We start from the raw sequence: 15,761 nt of genomic DNA, 5'->3' as shown, positions 1-15,761 counted from the left end.
AATTACCGTGTTATGGACATAATTATGCATGAAAAAAAACCACTACTATTTTTTTAATAAGTAATTTTTAAAAGGCCAGGTAATAATTTTATTTCATAAAAGTTAATAATAAGAACTGTCGCAATGAATGTAGGAAAATTGTTTAGCTAGATCCTTGCAGTGAAACTGCATTAATTTTATTAGGCCTCTGATTTAGTACTCCTATGGCTGGAAAGTCGCAATCGCCTACAAGTTTTATTTATTATGAAAGATTGTGTAAAATTCTAAGAGACAAACATTTATGTCATGCGTACAAAAAGAACAAATTAAGTTATATTGTCAAATAGCTAAATAAGTATTGTGTGCGAATGGTAAAAAAAATAATTGGGCTATGCATTTTTTATCATCAAAGTGTAATAATATATTTATTTATTGAAACTACACCTTTACATCAGTGGAACACGCTAAAAAACTGCGTCTTCATAAACATACAAATAACAAACGGATACAATATCAATGAGATATTCCCTGGAACGTAAAAAAATAAAATCATACATAATTTGAAATGCACTGGAATGACTAAAAATTACCGAATCCTTCACCACCAAGGTGGTGTGGCAGAAGTAAACTTCACTTGCAAAATGTGTATAGTGCAGTATTTGTTAAAAGATTGATGAAATAAAACATGGTATATGTGAAATGTGACTGTGTGATGTTAATTTTATAAAATACATACCAGCATCTAAACAAACACTATTGCAATATTTAGGCCTAATCATTTTTAATTTACTGAAATATAAAGTAAAGTAGAGTAGTCATATAAGTTTGTGTAGGTATTCACTTTTACAACAAAAAATGATTTCGCAGTCTATATTTTTCATTTAAATTACTGTTTTATATGGTAGTATTAGTTTTTTTAGATTTGTTTTCAAAATATTATGACATTAAAATTGCCTATTCAACAACCAAAAAATGTATAAAGCTCTCTGGGCTTAATCCTTATTTGTGCGTTGTTTGCCTTCCATACAAAAACTTGACACGTGAGAAAAGGACGAGCGATCGAGCTACTGGGAGAACCCGGCGTTTTTCCTAAATAAAAATGGGGGAAATTAGCCGTGTTGTGAGTAACCAGTGGATGCAAATATGTGTCGTCGTCCTCGTAGCAGTTTTAGTTCGTTGGTCAGTTAGTTTAAATCCATACTCTGGTATGTTCACGATGGATTGTCATTAGACATTAGGGCCTAGGCTAGTTCCGGTCCTAGGCCTCTTGTTGGCTAGTGAGACCTGGCCTAACTAAGGCGCTCCGTGTCGCTGCGCCTGGTTAAATATAGATGTGACAGCTCAGAGTAAAGTACCCTATTCATGGTGCGCCAACAAGGCCAAAATGCCTCATATGATGAATGGATGAGACTTGCCCTTAGACTAGAGAACAGATGTTAAATGCGTTCAACCTTTAATTCTGGTCGCCATTTTATATTTTTAAAAACATGAAAAATGAAGATTAACTAAATCAGACTTTAAAGGCTATTTTGTAGTTTTAATAAATAAAGTTAATCACTTCCCTTTATCTTGTCCCTTATAAGGGACAAAATAAAGGGTTAATTAAATTCAACCAAAAACAAATTGGCTGGCACCCAATTTGACTATTGTTTGCTTTAAATTACAGTTTAAAAAAAATTAAATTAAAGTAATTTTTTTTGGATCCCATTTTTGGTAAAGGTGGACTATAATAATGCGACATAATTAAATGGCATATTCAACAACAAATGATTTTTTCATGGGGAAAATACATCTTTAAACAAGTACTGTAGCCTTTATTACATTTTTTAAAAACTTCAGTAATCGTACATTTTGTAACAGGTGCTGGAAAACCACCAATGTTTGGAGATTATGAAGCCCAAAGACATTGGATGGAAGTTACTTCCAACCTTCCAATTGGTCAATGGTAAGTGCCCAGTCAAATTGAATAACTTGATTGCTTGATTATTGAGTATGAGTACCAGTCAATCCCTCTTTTACATCAATCCCGCCTCCTCTTTATCTACAGCGACCCCCTCCCTCACCCCATCCAAAAACAAAAAGCATTTCTAACCAAATGTTTTTCTCAACAAATATTATGTAAGCATTGAAATTTCGCTTTGTAACATTGGATGTGTGCTGGCTTCAGTGGATTCACCTCAGGCCCTTCACCCTGGACCCAAACCAGGACCTTTAAGTAGAACCCAGGCCCCGAATTCTGTTCGCCCGCCTTATGATGGGTGTGTATTTCCGTAGTACGTATTTATCATTTCAATACAATTTTACAAACATTTCCATAGTACAGCATTTTGTTTGTGATGGTATTACTCATCCATATATATTCATATTTTAGGTACATGAATGGCACAGGTAATAATCTTCAGTACTGGGGTTTAGACTATCCACCATTAACAGCATACCACAGTTGGATTTGTGGAAAAGTGTAAGTTTATTTTTGTCCTACTGTATAAAGCAATTGCTGAATATATTATTTATAAAAAGGTATTTAGAACTCATGTAGAAATGTATTAGAGGAAAATTTGACAAAAAAAAAAGTAGCCATAGGGCTCAGTATTGTTGATTTGTCTTCTTGTTTCAGTTGTAAAAAAATGATTCCTAAATGTATTTTGCTTTGCTAATATGCTTTTTATATTATTTTGAAATATGATACAATTCTATTTTTTAGGTCATCCTTTCTAAATGCAGACTGGGTAGAGCTTGATAGCTCTCATGGTTATGAAAGTTATGAACACAAACTTTTTATGAGGTATTCAGGTAAAAGATTAAACACAAATTAAAAGTTACACATTCACAGTTTTTAAAGGACCAAATGTATAAACAAAGCCAACTCCCAAGAAAATAGAATCTATATAGCAAAATCACAATATGCTGTAATATTATGTTTGAGATAGTTACTGATTATATTTGCTTCTTTAGTTCTGGCAATAGATGTTCTTCTGTATATACCAGCTGTCCTCCTTTTTTGCTGGTTCGAAAGTTCTAAGAAAATATCCAGTTTTGATTGGTTGAGGGTTGCAATGATCATACTACTGTACCCAGGACTCATTGTTATTGATCACGGACATTTTCAGTATCCTTTTGAAATGAAATGACTTACTTAGACAACTGATTGCACTAAGCTGCTTGAGCAATTTATAACATAAATAGATAGATAGAACAAAGGAATATGAATAGTAACACACCAAAGTAAACTTAAGCACAGTTTTGAATACAAAATTAACCAAATGGCAAGGATAAAAAATGAGAACATCCAGATTTTGGCCTCGCACTACAGGTTGACTTTTTGAACATGCAACATCAACAGGACTTGTGTGGTACAAAATGTTTACAAAATAGTACCATTTTAAAATATATACACTGAATAACCACTATACTTGAGGTTGAGCAATATTATGCCTTATTTTCCTTACATAGTCGTATACAGATATAACAATGCAAGTCTTGGATTTGCATTACTGGCAACCATTGCCCTGTCAACGAACCACGACCTTTGGGGGTCAATGTTATTTGTTTTAGCACTGAATTACAAACAAATGGAGTTATATCATGCTATGCCATTCTTCTGTTACCTACTTGGAAGATGTTTCAGGTTGTCTGATGAGAATAGGTATGGAACTAGATACAGTATATGAGATACACTTGTATTAGATACACTTGTATTAGTAGCATATCTTCCAAAAACATATGTTTTTACTTACAGATTATGGAAACTAATTAAAATTGGAGTAGTTGTGGTTGTGTCGTTTTTTATTTGCTGGCTACCATTCTTGACTAGTGTTGAATCTGTTCTGCAAGTATTACATCGTCTCTTCCCATTTGCAAGAGGGCTTTATGAGGTAAGATTCAGTTATCTGCTATAAAGATGTTGACAATTGTTAATAAAAACTCCTTACATATTATGTAGTCTGAAGGTACAAACCACTACTACGTGACCCATGACGATAGTCAGGCCTGCCATTAGTGATATTCAGCTTATGTCTACTAAATCACCTCCATAGATTGAAGAAATGTATCATTTGACATTACCACTGTATTTTGGAAATGTATCCTTTCTGTTCCATCAGGGTCAGGGGTCTCATTGGTGTGAGCAGAAGGGTGGGGTTTAGTTGAAATTAACCTCCATACAACACAAACTACTTCCATTTTGCTTGACCAATGTATGCCTTAACACACACTATCTGGCAAGTGGTATAAATATGTACCAGATGGCATAATATACCTTACTAATGTTTTCAAACCAATTTCGTGCAATGATTAAAATTATTTTGTTTTGTAGGATAAAGTTGCAAATGTTTGGTGCTCTATAGAACCTATAATAAGAACAAGAGAAAGGCTTTCACAAGATGTAGTAATAAAGATAGCTTTGGCTTCAACCTTGTTAGCATTATTACCATCAGCAATTCATCTACTTTTTAGGCCAACAATCCGCTGCTTTAGATTAGCACTAGTAAGTCATAAGCGCATATTTAGTACAATAACAGTCGACATAAATATAAACATACATTCTTACATAAAACAACAGAAGTTTAATTCTAGAACTATAGGATACCGTAAATCTTCTAATTGTAACCCTGGGTTATTAATATAGATTGAATTATAAAGTGGATTACTAATAGAAGGGGTTTACTATTCGAAGGGGGGTTACTATTAGAAGATTTACGATAACCATTTATGCTGTCTTTGACAAAAATAATATTTGTTTTAATTCATTCAAATGATGTGATCAGTAAGAACAAAAAATATACAAAAATGTGTAGAAAATGTTTTTATGTTACCTGACCTTATATTTTCAGATAAATTCTTCATTAGCATTTTTCCTGTTTTCATTTCAAGTACATGAAAAATCAATTTTGTTGGTTACCCTGTAAGTATAAGATACTGTGCTCAAGTTAAATTGCATTCTTAACACATGAGGGGCATGTATAAATACCATGATTGCAATATACATAGTCTTTGGCCTGAATACGGCACATTTTATTAAAAAAAATTGAAGATACATTGTGCAATGATTGAATTGTAAACAATATAAAACACATATTAGAATATATTTATAACATTATCAAATAAGTTCCAGGAATTAATAGTTAACTATCCCACAAAATGTCTGGCTTTCACAGGATTTGTCCATTGATATATTTTAATATCTGCTTTTGTTTAGACCAGTCTGCCTTTTGTTACAAGAAAAACCTTTTGAATGTACCTGGTTTTTATTGACATCAGTACTAAGGTAATAAATATTTTTGGTAAAAATTTCACCAAAGTATTAATCTGATAATATTTGTTTTGAGAAAATGGCAACATCAGAGACAAATTTTACATTACACATTGTGGAACATTCCAGCTGAATGGTGTCCAACTTTTAGGCCGAAACATCCCACTTTTAATATACACGTTAGTGGTAATTTATCAAGTTTATAAGATGTTTGGACTAAACAATCAATTTTCCTGCCAGCCAAGTGTATGGCACAGATTGCAAATCTCTCCCCTCTATCTTCAAGTAGGCTGGATCCACACCTTAAAATATTTATTCGAGGACATTTGTAGGCCTATGTCTAAAGATCGCACCACTCACACTTTTTAATTTCTAGTCAATATATAGTGCTCAGTGCACACCCTCCTTAGCCACCGCTACCATATTTAAAACATATTGATTGAATAATTAATTACAAAATGGGGCGAAACGTCCCTGCTGCCTATCATGACTGATGCCACTGCTGCCTATCATGACTGATGCCACTGCTGCCTATCATGATGCCACTGCTGAAGCAAAGTATCATTTAGACTGAATGGCTTTATTTTTTCTCCTGTAATTCGTGATTAGACATGTTTTTAGATGTTACTAAAATAATATCTGTTTTTCTTTATTTCATTATTTTTTATAAAATTATGTATTTTTATTTCCATATGTACAGTATGTTTCCTCTACTGATCAAAGATGGCCAGTTCCTTTCCACATCAGTATTATGTCTTCTGTTTTTAATGGCCTCAAATGTCTTGCTCGATTCACAGAAGTTAAAGAAAACAATACATATACAAATAATTGTAAGTTTGCCGTAAAATTTGGTTGTCTTTATGAACCTTAGATGTATTATATGAGGGTCCATATCCAAGATCATTTTTGCAACCACAAAAAGAAACTAAAAACCAATGTTATAAATATTGAAAAATCTAGTTTTATTATTATTATACTATTATTGAGGCAAATATCTTTGAAAAATATTGATTGATATATTTTCAAAATGTTGTAGCACCCTCTATAGTTTAGACATGCTTTCATGAAATGTTTGAATATTTCATTTGTTGAGAGGTCTGTCTACCCATGGAGAAATTCCCAGACATTCCATCCTCTTGTATTATTGTGCTGTATTTTATTTTTTAAACAAATCTATATAATTATTCTTTTTTTACAGTTCTGGCTGTCAATGCTTGGAATGTCAATTCTGTGTATAAGCCATCTGCTAGTACCACCACCAGCAAGATATCCCGACATTTATCCACTGCTTATATCAGCGTACTCGTGTGCTCATTTTCTGGTGTTCTTTGTGTATTGTCATTACCTACAGTTTACAAGTGTGGCTGATTAACAGTTCATCATATTGTACAGTATGAGCAATATCAGAATTGATAAAATTCATTCTACACCCACTAATTCATTTTTTCTGAAAAGGACAAATTAAGATACATTTATATTGATTGAAGTAACATTAGGAATAACATAGTTTCAAGCACACTTTTAATAGACAAATCCAAAGTAATAATTGCCATAGGTGAACTGTGATAAAAAATTCCTTTAATATTTTCATTATTTTAAATAACACCAGCAAGGATGATAAAAAGTCAAATTACAAATGAATTTAAGGTAGTTATTCCATGTTAAAAAAAATACATTTTATTGAATTTTATTTCCAGGATGGTTGATGTGTATTAATGAACTTTAAAATATGAATTTTAATATAGTACCATACATGTCTTTAACAGGTTGTAAAATAAAAACAAAATCACTGCTGATCATCTTGTATAGACAAAGCCGGATGTTTCAAATACAAAATTATATGCATTTTTTCCACAAACATCATGTTGGTTGTATACATTAAATTAGTTTAATAAGCGTCACACTAGCCATATGATTGTTTGTTGTCTACATTCCTGGGTTTTTTTATCATGCTAATTACTTCCTCATTTACATACAACCTGTCCTATTGGTATACGAGTACTATAGGCGTTGTTTTCTGTTCTGATGATGAGAATAGCTTCTCAAAACATGTCAAGATATTTTAAGGCAGTTTGCCTATTTATCAAATGCCTAACAATCATGATTTTAACTTGACAGTTTGGTGAAATCATACATGATTTATTTAATTTGAAAAAGTACTGTACTTTATGTGTTTTATTCATTCCATAATTTGAGAAAACTTGCATCTACATGATCACTTCTCCATATCAGTCTTTTTGGAGCTAGAATACTTATCTTTAATAAGTGTTCTTATATTTTTTATATGACCATCATTTATGGTGCTTTTAGGAACAAGATTCAAGGCGAGATGTACTTTCGGTAGCTTAAGAAATAAATTCTGAGCAACACTGTAGCTGGCAGATGTCATCCAGTAAAGAGTAATTGCCTGAAAATAAATCAAAATAATTTGTGTATAATGAATTTGGAAAGCAAAAGATCAAACAACAAATTAATGGTCTATATACGAGTTCTTGCCTGTGTTGTATACAAGAAATATGACAAGGTATTCCAAGATGTGCTGGTATGGTCAATCGATATGGAATTGAGACAGAATAATAATTATTATACAGTACTTATAAACTAGATATGTGTCGGGTAGATATGTGTTGGGTATGGGCCCATTGCCGGAATTCTCAAGTACGACGGAATGTCCATAATTGGAGACCCAGCCCAAATATGGACAGACATACATATTAATACTATGGAATGCATACTTGTATTTAAACTGATAATCAAATCATAAAATCAATAAGGTAATCAGGAACATTGCTGGTTAAACATTTAAAAGTCAAAAGTCATCACGAGAATATTTAGAATACTGAAATCTGTGCATGTGATTTGAACTATGCGTAAGAGTAACATTACAAAGCATGTAGTATTTAGTTGACTGATTGACATAAGTAATCTTACTGAAGGCATGTAGGCTGCAATTGGTATGATGATAATGGAAAGACCTCGCAGCATATTTGTAACCAATTTTGGAAACTTTGATCCTTCCCTAACATTCAGTGTTTGTAATTCAATGTTGATTAAATTCAGCAGTCCAACAGCCAAAGGTAAAATATATAATGGGTCAGGTAATACAAGATTAGTAAACCACAATGTACCACCATCAGATAATGTAGGCACAACACAGTTTGGATCTGAAATAGTGAAGATGATTAATATTCTTAGTACAAATCATTATTGTGTCAAAAGTAATTTTTAGACATATAATGTCTCTTTCTAATTATACTGTAGGCAGAGGGAAAATTAGGTTATACAAGGGTGGATCACTCCTAGTGTACCCCTTGAAATGTAAAAATAGAACAGACAGTCTATTTGTTTCAGAAGATCTGGGTGTCCCTCATTTCTTGTTTATGGTATGTACATGCATTTAAGATTAAAATGACATTGAGAATATTATATATTGTTTAAATTGTTCAACCATACAACATCCATTTTAAGTACTATTATATATTGAATCTATCCCTTTCTTAATAATACTGTAATACAATTAAATTAACAAATTATCTTTACCTAAATACAAGTTGGATGAAATTGCTCCTGTCATGTTTCTGAGAGATAGTGAGACAGATATCCAGAGAGGTATTTGAGTTAAGATCATAATACTAGCCTTAGCTGGATGACAGTTATCTCGAACATATATCTGCTTTGCTGAATTCTTCATCTGAAGATTTAATAAACATCAAATAATTTAAGAAAGAAACCTTTACAGTTAGACAACAGGCATCAAATGCATTAGGATTGGTCCCTGTGAGTGGAAAATCTCTCAATCAGCTTTCCCCTCTCATCCCCAAAAATCAATAGAAACTTAATGTGAACATTACTGTATAGTATAAATGGCCGACTTGACAATGTCAATTAGTCTTCATCTGAATGATGACTAAGCCAGGACTGTTTAAGGCAACTTTGGCTGGTCCTAACATTGACGAAGGGCTTCTCTCGTCCAGTGCCCACCTTGACCAGAGGAGAGGCATAAGCCAATACGTCTGAGGCAGATACTAGATGCAGCGGCTGCCATAAGAGTCAGAAGTGCTGATTTCAAATGCCTAATGGGACCCCAGCTCCATATACAGCACCCAGTATTCCCAGATGTTCTCCCATCCAAGCTCTACGGTAATCTGACGAGAACCGGTGTTTCAACATACAGTATAGAATATGCTTATTCTAGTCATGCAGCATATGTTTAGGAACAATAAATTGTAAAAGACAATCCAATATTTTGATGTGGCTTTACAAATGAATACACAGTACAAGATCAGATGTATACTTTACTTTGTATAAACTCAACAATTGTAAACAAAAATATGATCTAATTTGATTACCTTACCATCTTAGTTATGACCTTCTTCATCTTTGTTTCATTCCACTTTTCTTGTGTAGCTTGTGAAGCAAACCTCTGCTGGAACATTACCCTTGCATTGTGTAAAATCTCTGGATGTAAGTTTTCTATCCTTACTTGAATTTTTTGAGAATATATTGCAAGTGGTAGTGTTAGCAAGGCTCTTAATGCGACTGTTGTCACAGCAATACTGGCCCACCATGGAAGCCCTGTGATTGTATGCCCATACTCTAACACACTCTGAGCAAAATGAATTGGTTCGGAAGCCAAAATATGTTCGTATACACTTTTTGAAGCCTCTGATGAATTGCTCCTTTTAACCATGTAACTATTTGATGTGCATAAATGTTTTGTATGCTTAAATTCATTTCTGATGCATACAATTGAACGTTTTGATACAAGACTAGAAATGTTTGTAGCTTGTATTCGATATTTAGAAATATTAAAATTGTTTTTGAACAAAAAGGACCTTGGTAGAATTATTTGTGATGAACAAGACCTCAACATCATACACAATGATATTCTAAACTTTCTCTATGATTTTACTGTATGTACTCTGTAAGAAAACAAATTTAAAATGTAATATTCAGCAATTTCAAAAAGATTTACAAAGAGCAACTGGTTGATAAACCTTAAACAAATTTTCAGAAAAACAGGGGCAGATTTAGATGGGATCATTTAATGTCACGTCACACATTTTACGTACTGTATTGTTACACTATACAACAAAAGAATGCATGTTAAATCATAGATATTTGTATACTACTTTCTTCATTTTATTGTATTTATTTTTTTATGATCGAGCGGGTGATGATATTTTTAGAGTTAACATTTGTCTAAACGTCTATATTCCTCAGTCTCAACCATTGATAGGCTGAGAGAGTTAGGTGAAGATAACATTGCACACTCCCAAAATAAAATACCGCTATCTAGAACCTAAATTTCAAGAAAATTAATTTTTGGACAAAAATTACTCAAGCGTGACATAAATTGCGTTTTCAACTGATTTTCACCGGAAATGCTACAAGTCCATCATAGGTATGAAAACATAGGATTTGCCACAAAAATTGTAATGAATGGGCTATTAGTTTATGATGAGATATGAAAACGTGGGAGTTTTTTTAGCTAATTTGCATATTTATGTTCATTTGCATATGAAGGCAGTGTGATGACAGAGGTTTCTAGATTCAGTAAATATATTTATTAATGCCTAGGGCCAGGCCTGATTATAATTTTAAATTTAAACAAACATAATTTCACAATAATATAATAAATTTACTACTGTATGTTGGGACCAGAACATCCTCAATTTGGGCCAGAAGAAGGCCAACGTCCACACGATTCTGGACCCGATCGTCTGACACAATCGATAGCCTAGCTAGGCCAGTCCCACTTGGCACACTTTAAGTCTAAGCCTAGGCCTAGCTATTATTTTTGCTTAATAAAACACACTGTACATACATGCGTGGTCTTTAGTGGGTCAAAATCTGCTAACACACTAGGCCTACACAGTACAGTGACCCTCTAAACCACCTGGAATTGGAACTGGCGATTCACACATGCGCTGCAGCATCCCATACACGTCACGTCACGACAACACAACAAACGACGCCCGGTCGCAGCTATGGCGCGCCTAATGAGTCAACTGTGTTTCGGGTTCCGGATTATTATTAAACAGAAAGTTCGGAATATACGTAGGTATCGGGAAATTGCATTTGTAATTTTTGTTTTGAAGGGGAAACTAAATATATAGATAAATAATATTTTAATAAGAGTTTGCCTGCCTATTTAATTTCGTTCAAAATATGTACCTAATTATTATATCACATTCTTCTTTATCTCTTTTAGGCCTATGGCCTAAAATAATTTTATATAAATAAAACTCAAGCTCCCAAATACATTCACCGTAACACTATAGGCGTAATACAATGATCATGTATTGTATTAAACGGGGCGGTGATGATAATGGTGATGATTTTTTTCTCAAAATTTCTCGAAAACGGGGTTTATTTTGTTGTTATGCAGGACTCTCCGGGACGGGATTTATCGAAATAGCTGGCAATCGAGATGAACTTTCATCTATACCAAATATCCCGTTCGATTTTCGGGATTTCATATAAGGATTCTGATGATGATACTATCCTGAAACGATAATCAACGGTTTTCAAAAAGTAACATACAAGATGTACACATTTAATTTTTGGACAAAATGTCCCAAAAGATATATTCAACCAAGAGTTTTAATATCGTTAAGAAACAATATTATTTATGTTATAATTACCGCCTAAATTGTATTTTAAGGTAAAAACATTTAGAACATAACCTCTTACTTCGTTTGGTCTTACCCCGTGGTATGATGGGGATAATAAGTTATATTGACTTTAATAAAAAAAATAAATCTAGAGAAAAAAGTAAGTTCGTAGATACCGTACTTATGAAATGTCAAGTCACCATTTAACAACCAACACTTTAAATATGTAAATTCAGTGACATGACATAGGCCTACTTATATACCCTATGGTAGGCCTATTGTCTTTTATTTTTCATTCGCCCAAATTTACACTGTAAAACAAATCAAACATCTTCAAATTGCTTTCAAACCACAATTAGCATGTCTTCGTTATAAAGAACCTCATTGAAAAATAAATAATGTTATATTATAACTCTGATATGGCCGGTTAAGCCTTACAAAATAAATTCCTTATAATCTATCTTATGAACTTTTTAAATACATTGTTTTAGTAAGCGTGGAAACGATGTATGGCACTTGTTTTTTCCCCGATGTTTCTTTACGGTCGGTTCTCGATTCGTATTCATAGGCAACAAGGTGAGATACTCTTGTGAGTATCTGGTGAATGTCAAGTCCGTCTGGTGCATATGTTTTTAAAACAAATTCCAGTGCTTCAATAAACCATGCTCCGTCCACCGTGCTCCTAAATGAGTAATAGTCTGTGTGGAGAAAAACAAAATGAAGAAAACATTACTGAATTGAAGTTATGGGTTGTATATATTATATTGAAACATTGATATAATACTGTACTTACTTGGTGGGCAGGCGTATGCAAGCAGAACATCAGCTTCTGCTGGAATTCTCTGCCGTGGTTCTTGGGGCCTAGAATCTGGCTCATCTTCGGCATCATCAATCTCAACTGGTTCGTCAAATCGTTGTCCTCGACAAGCCTACATTAAAGAATATTACTTATTACTCGGCAATAAAGGTCTTATTATAAGACCAAAGAACAAATTGCTTTAATTACTGTAATAACTATTAAGCCCTGTCTACACTATCAAACTTTATGGGACAAAAAATGTGATGTGCCCAAATATGGTAGTGATATGCTTAAATGTGGATGTGATATGACATCATCATGTCCATGGGCACATCACATTTTTTGTGTCACATAAAGTTTGATAGTGTAGACAGAGCTTAACATACCATAATGATAGAAATTACCTGTATAAAAAACAGTTTAGGTTTCCCCACAAGAGATGGACATGCGTTGCCCTTAAATGGAGCTGTCAAATTGCCAATAGGGAAATGGCCGTCAGTAGCGTAGAGAACGCCGTCATCACCATGACTCATAAATACAATAACCAAACAGGAGAATTGTGAATAATCAACTCGAGCAGCTAAATAAAATAAACGATAATAAGTTACCATATCATTAACAATAATGTAGGTCTATACAATTACTGTATATCAAGACCCTGCACATCACTGTGACACCATCAGTTGGACGTACCATTCACATTTGACTAAGGGAAACACATTTAATGTTTTTTTATATAGCCTAAAATAAATACCACTTAATGTAAATAAATATTTATATATAGGCCTACTTCAGTGAAATATTTAATCAAATCAATTTAAATCAAAATTGTGTGTGAATGCCAACAAAGAATACTAGACTCAAATGGAGAGACACAGGCCTACCACACATATTACAAGGAAGAGCCTTTAACGTTATCCAATAGCATTAGCTGTGTAAGACTGGCGTGTGGTGGTATGTGACTGAAGGTATCGTCCGAGAGAATGTGGTGGTTAACAATAATTATACAATGATTGTGTGTACACTACAACAATAACAATCAATGTAATACATATACCTTATAATAGACAATACATAATAGGATACACATTATAAACAAATAACTTAAATAATTAAATAAAAAATATTAATAATGAAATAGTAATTATCCAGAGCTGGAAATGAGTAAGAAGAAGTTAGAGTAAGAAGAAGTAAATATAACCTATTCAATAACATAAATCAGCAAATGGATGTATACAAACCTTGTTCTAAGATGCGATTAGTTGTTTCCACAGTACAATTGAGATGGGTACTGACTTTAAAGTTGATTTTCCTGAAGGCATCGAAAAGACCGTCAGCATCATTGTCTGCGCCATTTCGATCTCGCATTCCGGTTGCTTCCATGTCAAATATTATGTTGTTGAAGATAAATGCTCGTCCTTTTTTCTCCATATTATATTCAAATTTCCAGGGGTTCGTCTGAATTTTTTCGATCCATTTTTTCTGCTTCTTTGTTTGGTTTTCAAGAACCATACTGCTTTCATGAAATGGAGAAACACAATTATTTTAGCGGTATTGTTATAATTTAGAACTTTTTCAATACATTCCTAGAAAATTACGATTATAATAATAAACATTTAGAAGATCTCTGAGAAAAGATAAAAAAGTTCAAATATTGAATTATAAAGTTTGTTTTATATAACCAAATTCTTACGTTCGGAATGTTGGTGTTAGACCATCAACATCATCCGGCTTGACCTTGTACAAGTCCACTTCAGTATTTTGATTCATGTCTATATTATTAATAATAAAATATTTTATTTAGATGAGATTACACGACCAAGTAAGCCATTCACATTTCTGTGATCTCGCGTTGCTTTCCTTTTAAAGGTATATAAAGATTCCAAATAATGAACAAAAAAAGCAGATGCTGAAATTAAATGTGGTCAAGTTGTCTGGTAAACTTAACCATGGAGGAACTCCATGCAGGTAAACAAACGGTGACTGTCTACTCAATTTGCAAGAGACAAAAAAATCATCCCTAATTGTACTCTATAGGCCTAGTTACGTATTTTTACAAACAAAATAGCTATAGCCTGCTTTTTTGGTAAGGAAATTTACGGATCGAATGTACACGTATTTGTTTCCAGTATTAGTGAAATATAGCAGTTTGACATCAATTGGTCAAAGGGCTCTGACAGCCGACCGAAGTGAAGAATTCAGGCGAAAATACAAAAGGCCTACTAATTACTATACGAAAATACAATACTATATGAAAATACAATAGTTACTATACAAAAAAGCAATAATTACCTGGCTCCATTGCAAGTTACTATATTTTAATTTTGAGTGAACAAAATAATTGTGTTCTGTTGTTGAACAATGCTTTCTAAATAATAGCACTTTGACCAAGCATTACGCTTTTATCAACTTATTTCGTCATTACCTTACCTTTATCTTAACATAAAGTTAATAAGTCTTTAAAAATGTGAATCTGAATCACCAAAATAAATACTAAAATTCAATGTAATTAAACAATCCGGTTGTCACGAAGTTGTTGCTCAATAATTGATGTTTATCTGTGTGTCTGCGCTCTTTATTTTAATGACAGTTTAATCTAACACAGCATTGTCAACATGTATAAATGCTGGTTGCTTGATATAGTTTAGAATAACAATCTGTCATTGTTATGAATATTATTATTTGATAACGACAATGGTATTGCCAATAGAGATAAACGAATAAGATAATCTATTTATGTATATTTATATTAATATTAAGCATGAGAGTGTCCCATCTCATCTCAATGGGATTTCATTTACACTGCTTAAATAACAAAACAAACATTGTCAGTGACATGATAAATTGGGGAGTTTTCATTTCACGGTCACGTAGATGAATCGGAACACTGGATTTATGAACGGATTGTGTTTTATTTTACTACTTTATTCTTATTGATTATTTAAATATTTATTTATTCTTTCTTTTGACTAAATTACATTTCCAGTAACGTATAGTACTGATTTTCAAAATGGTTTATTATAAACGTTTAAAGGTAGTAATTATTATAAGGAAAGAGTTAATGATATAGGCCTACACACGTCATCATAAAAAGTATTGTATATACAGTACTGTC

The 15,761-nt window shown here is 32.9% G+C and overlaps 3 protein-coding genes across 3 annotated transcripts; 1 reads left to right on the top strand and 2 right to left on the bottom strand.

The window, feature by feature from the left end:
* Positions 1–1,031: 1,031 nt before the first annotated feature.
* LOC144844355 (dolichyl pyrophosphate Man9GlcNAc2 alpha-1,3-glucosyltransferase-like) lies at positions 1,032–6,756 on the top strand. The gene is made up of 12 exons (XM_078701226.1): positions 1,032–1,184; positions 1,840–1,924; positions 2,351–2,440; positions 2,684–2,772; positions 2,935–3,088; positions 3,443–3,625; positions 3,719–3,854; positions 4,295–4,465; positions 4,812–4,882; positions 5,177–5,245; positions 5,931–6,060; positions 6,429–6,756. Exons 1-12 carry the CDS (start codon positions 1,079–1,081, stop codon positions 6,600–6,602), a joined length of 1,458 nt encoding a protein of 485 aa, XP_078557352.1. The 5' UTR covers positions 1,032–1,078; the 3' UTR covers positions 6,603–6,756.
* A 35-nt stretch (positions 6,757–6,791) lies between these two features.
* On the bottom strand, positions 6,792–11,198 carry LOC144844356 (cytochrome c oxidase assembly protein COX18, mitochondrial-like). Its single transcript, XM_078701228.1, has 5 exons — positions 11,058–11,198; positions 9,585–10,152; positions 8,771–8,921; positions 8,162–8,394; positions 6,792–7,637 (listed from the first exon to the last, which is right to left on the bottom strand). The coding sequence occupies exons 2-5, from the start codon at positions 10,104–10,106 to the stop codon at positions 7,446–7,448; spliced, it is 1,098 nt and encodes a 365-aa protein (XP_078557354.1). The 5' UTR covers positions 10,107–10,152; positions 11,058–11,198; the 3' UTR covers positions 6,792–7,445.
* Positions 11,199–12,238: 1,040 nt separating this feature from the next.
* On the bottom strand, positions 12,239–15,073 carry LOC144845262 (caspase-7-like). The gene is made up of 6 exons (XM_078702451.1): positions 14,939–15,073; positions 14,340–14,418; positions 13,888–14,159; positions 13,051–13,226; positions 12,641–12,776; positions 12,239–12,545 (listed from the first exon to the last, which is right to left on the bottom strand). Exons 1-6 carry the CDS (start codon positions 14,946–14,948, stop codon positions 12,310–12,312), a joined length of 909 nt encoding a protein of 302 aa, XP_078558577.1. The 5' UTR covers positions 14,949–15,073; the 3' UTR covers positions 12,239–12,309.
* Positions 15,074–15,761: the final 688 nt, after the last annotated feature.

Source organism: Antedon bifida, chromosome 6 (genome assembly GCF_963402885.1).
Source record: "Antedon bifida chromosome 6, ecAntBifi1.1, whole genome shotgun sequence".
In the NCBI taxonomy this organism is placed as follows: Eukaryota; Metazoa; Echinodermata; class Crinoidea; order Comatulida; family Antedonidae; genus Antedon; species Antedon bifida.
This window is presented reverse-complemented; position numbering and strand designations above follow the sequence as displayed.

Excerpts from the sequence above, each read along its gene's own strand:
- LOC144844355 (XM_078701226.1), top strand. The coding sequence starts at position 1,079 with ATGGGGGAAATTAGCCGTGTTGTGAGTAACCAGTGGATGCAAATATGT. Across the intron at positions 1,185-1,839 it reads TAGTTTAAATCCATACTCTG|GTGCTGGAAAACCACCAATG; the intron begins GTATGTTCACGA and ends ATTTTGTAACAG. Across the intron at positions 2,773-2,934 it reads ACTTTTTATGAGGTATTCAG|TTCTGGCAATAGATGTTCTT; the intron begins GTAAAAGATTAA and ends TTGCTTCTTTAG.
- LOC144845262 (XM_078702451.1), bottom strand. Across the intron at positions 12,777-13,050 it reads CTAAACTGTTTTTTATACAG|GCTTGTCGAGGACAACGATT; the intron begins GTAATTTCTATC and ends TCTTTAATGTAG. Across the intron at positions 12,546-12,640 it reads TGCATACGCCTGCCCACCAA|ACTATTACTCATTTAGGAGC; the intron begins GTAAGTACAGTA and ends TTCTCCACACAG.
- LOC144844356 (XM_078701228.1), bottom strand. The coding sequence starts at position 10,106 with ATGATGTTGAGGTCTTGTTCATCACAAATAATTCTACCAAGGTCCTTT. Across the intron at positions 8,922-9,584 it reads AGAAGGTCATAACTAAGATG|ATGAAGAATTCAGCAAAGCA; the intron begins GTAAGGTAATCA and ends TTAAATCTTCAG. Across the intron at positions 8,395-8,770 it reads TTCATCCAACTTGTATTTAG|ATCCAAACTGTGTTGTGCCT; the intron begins GTAAAGATAATT and ends TCACTATTTCAG.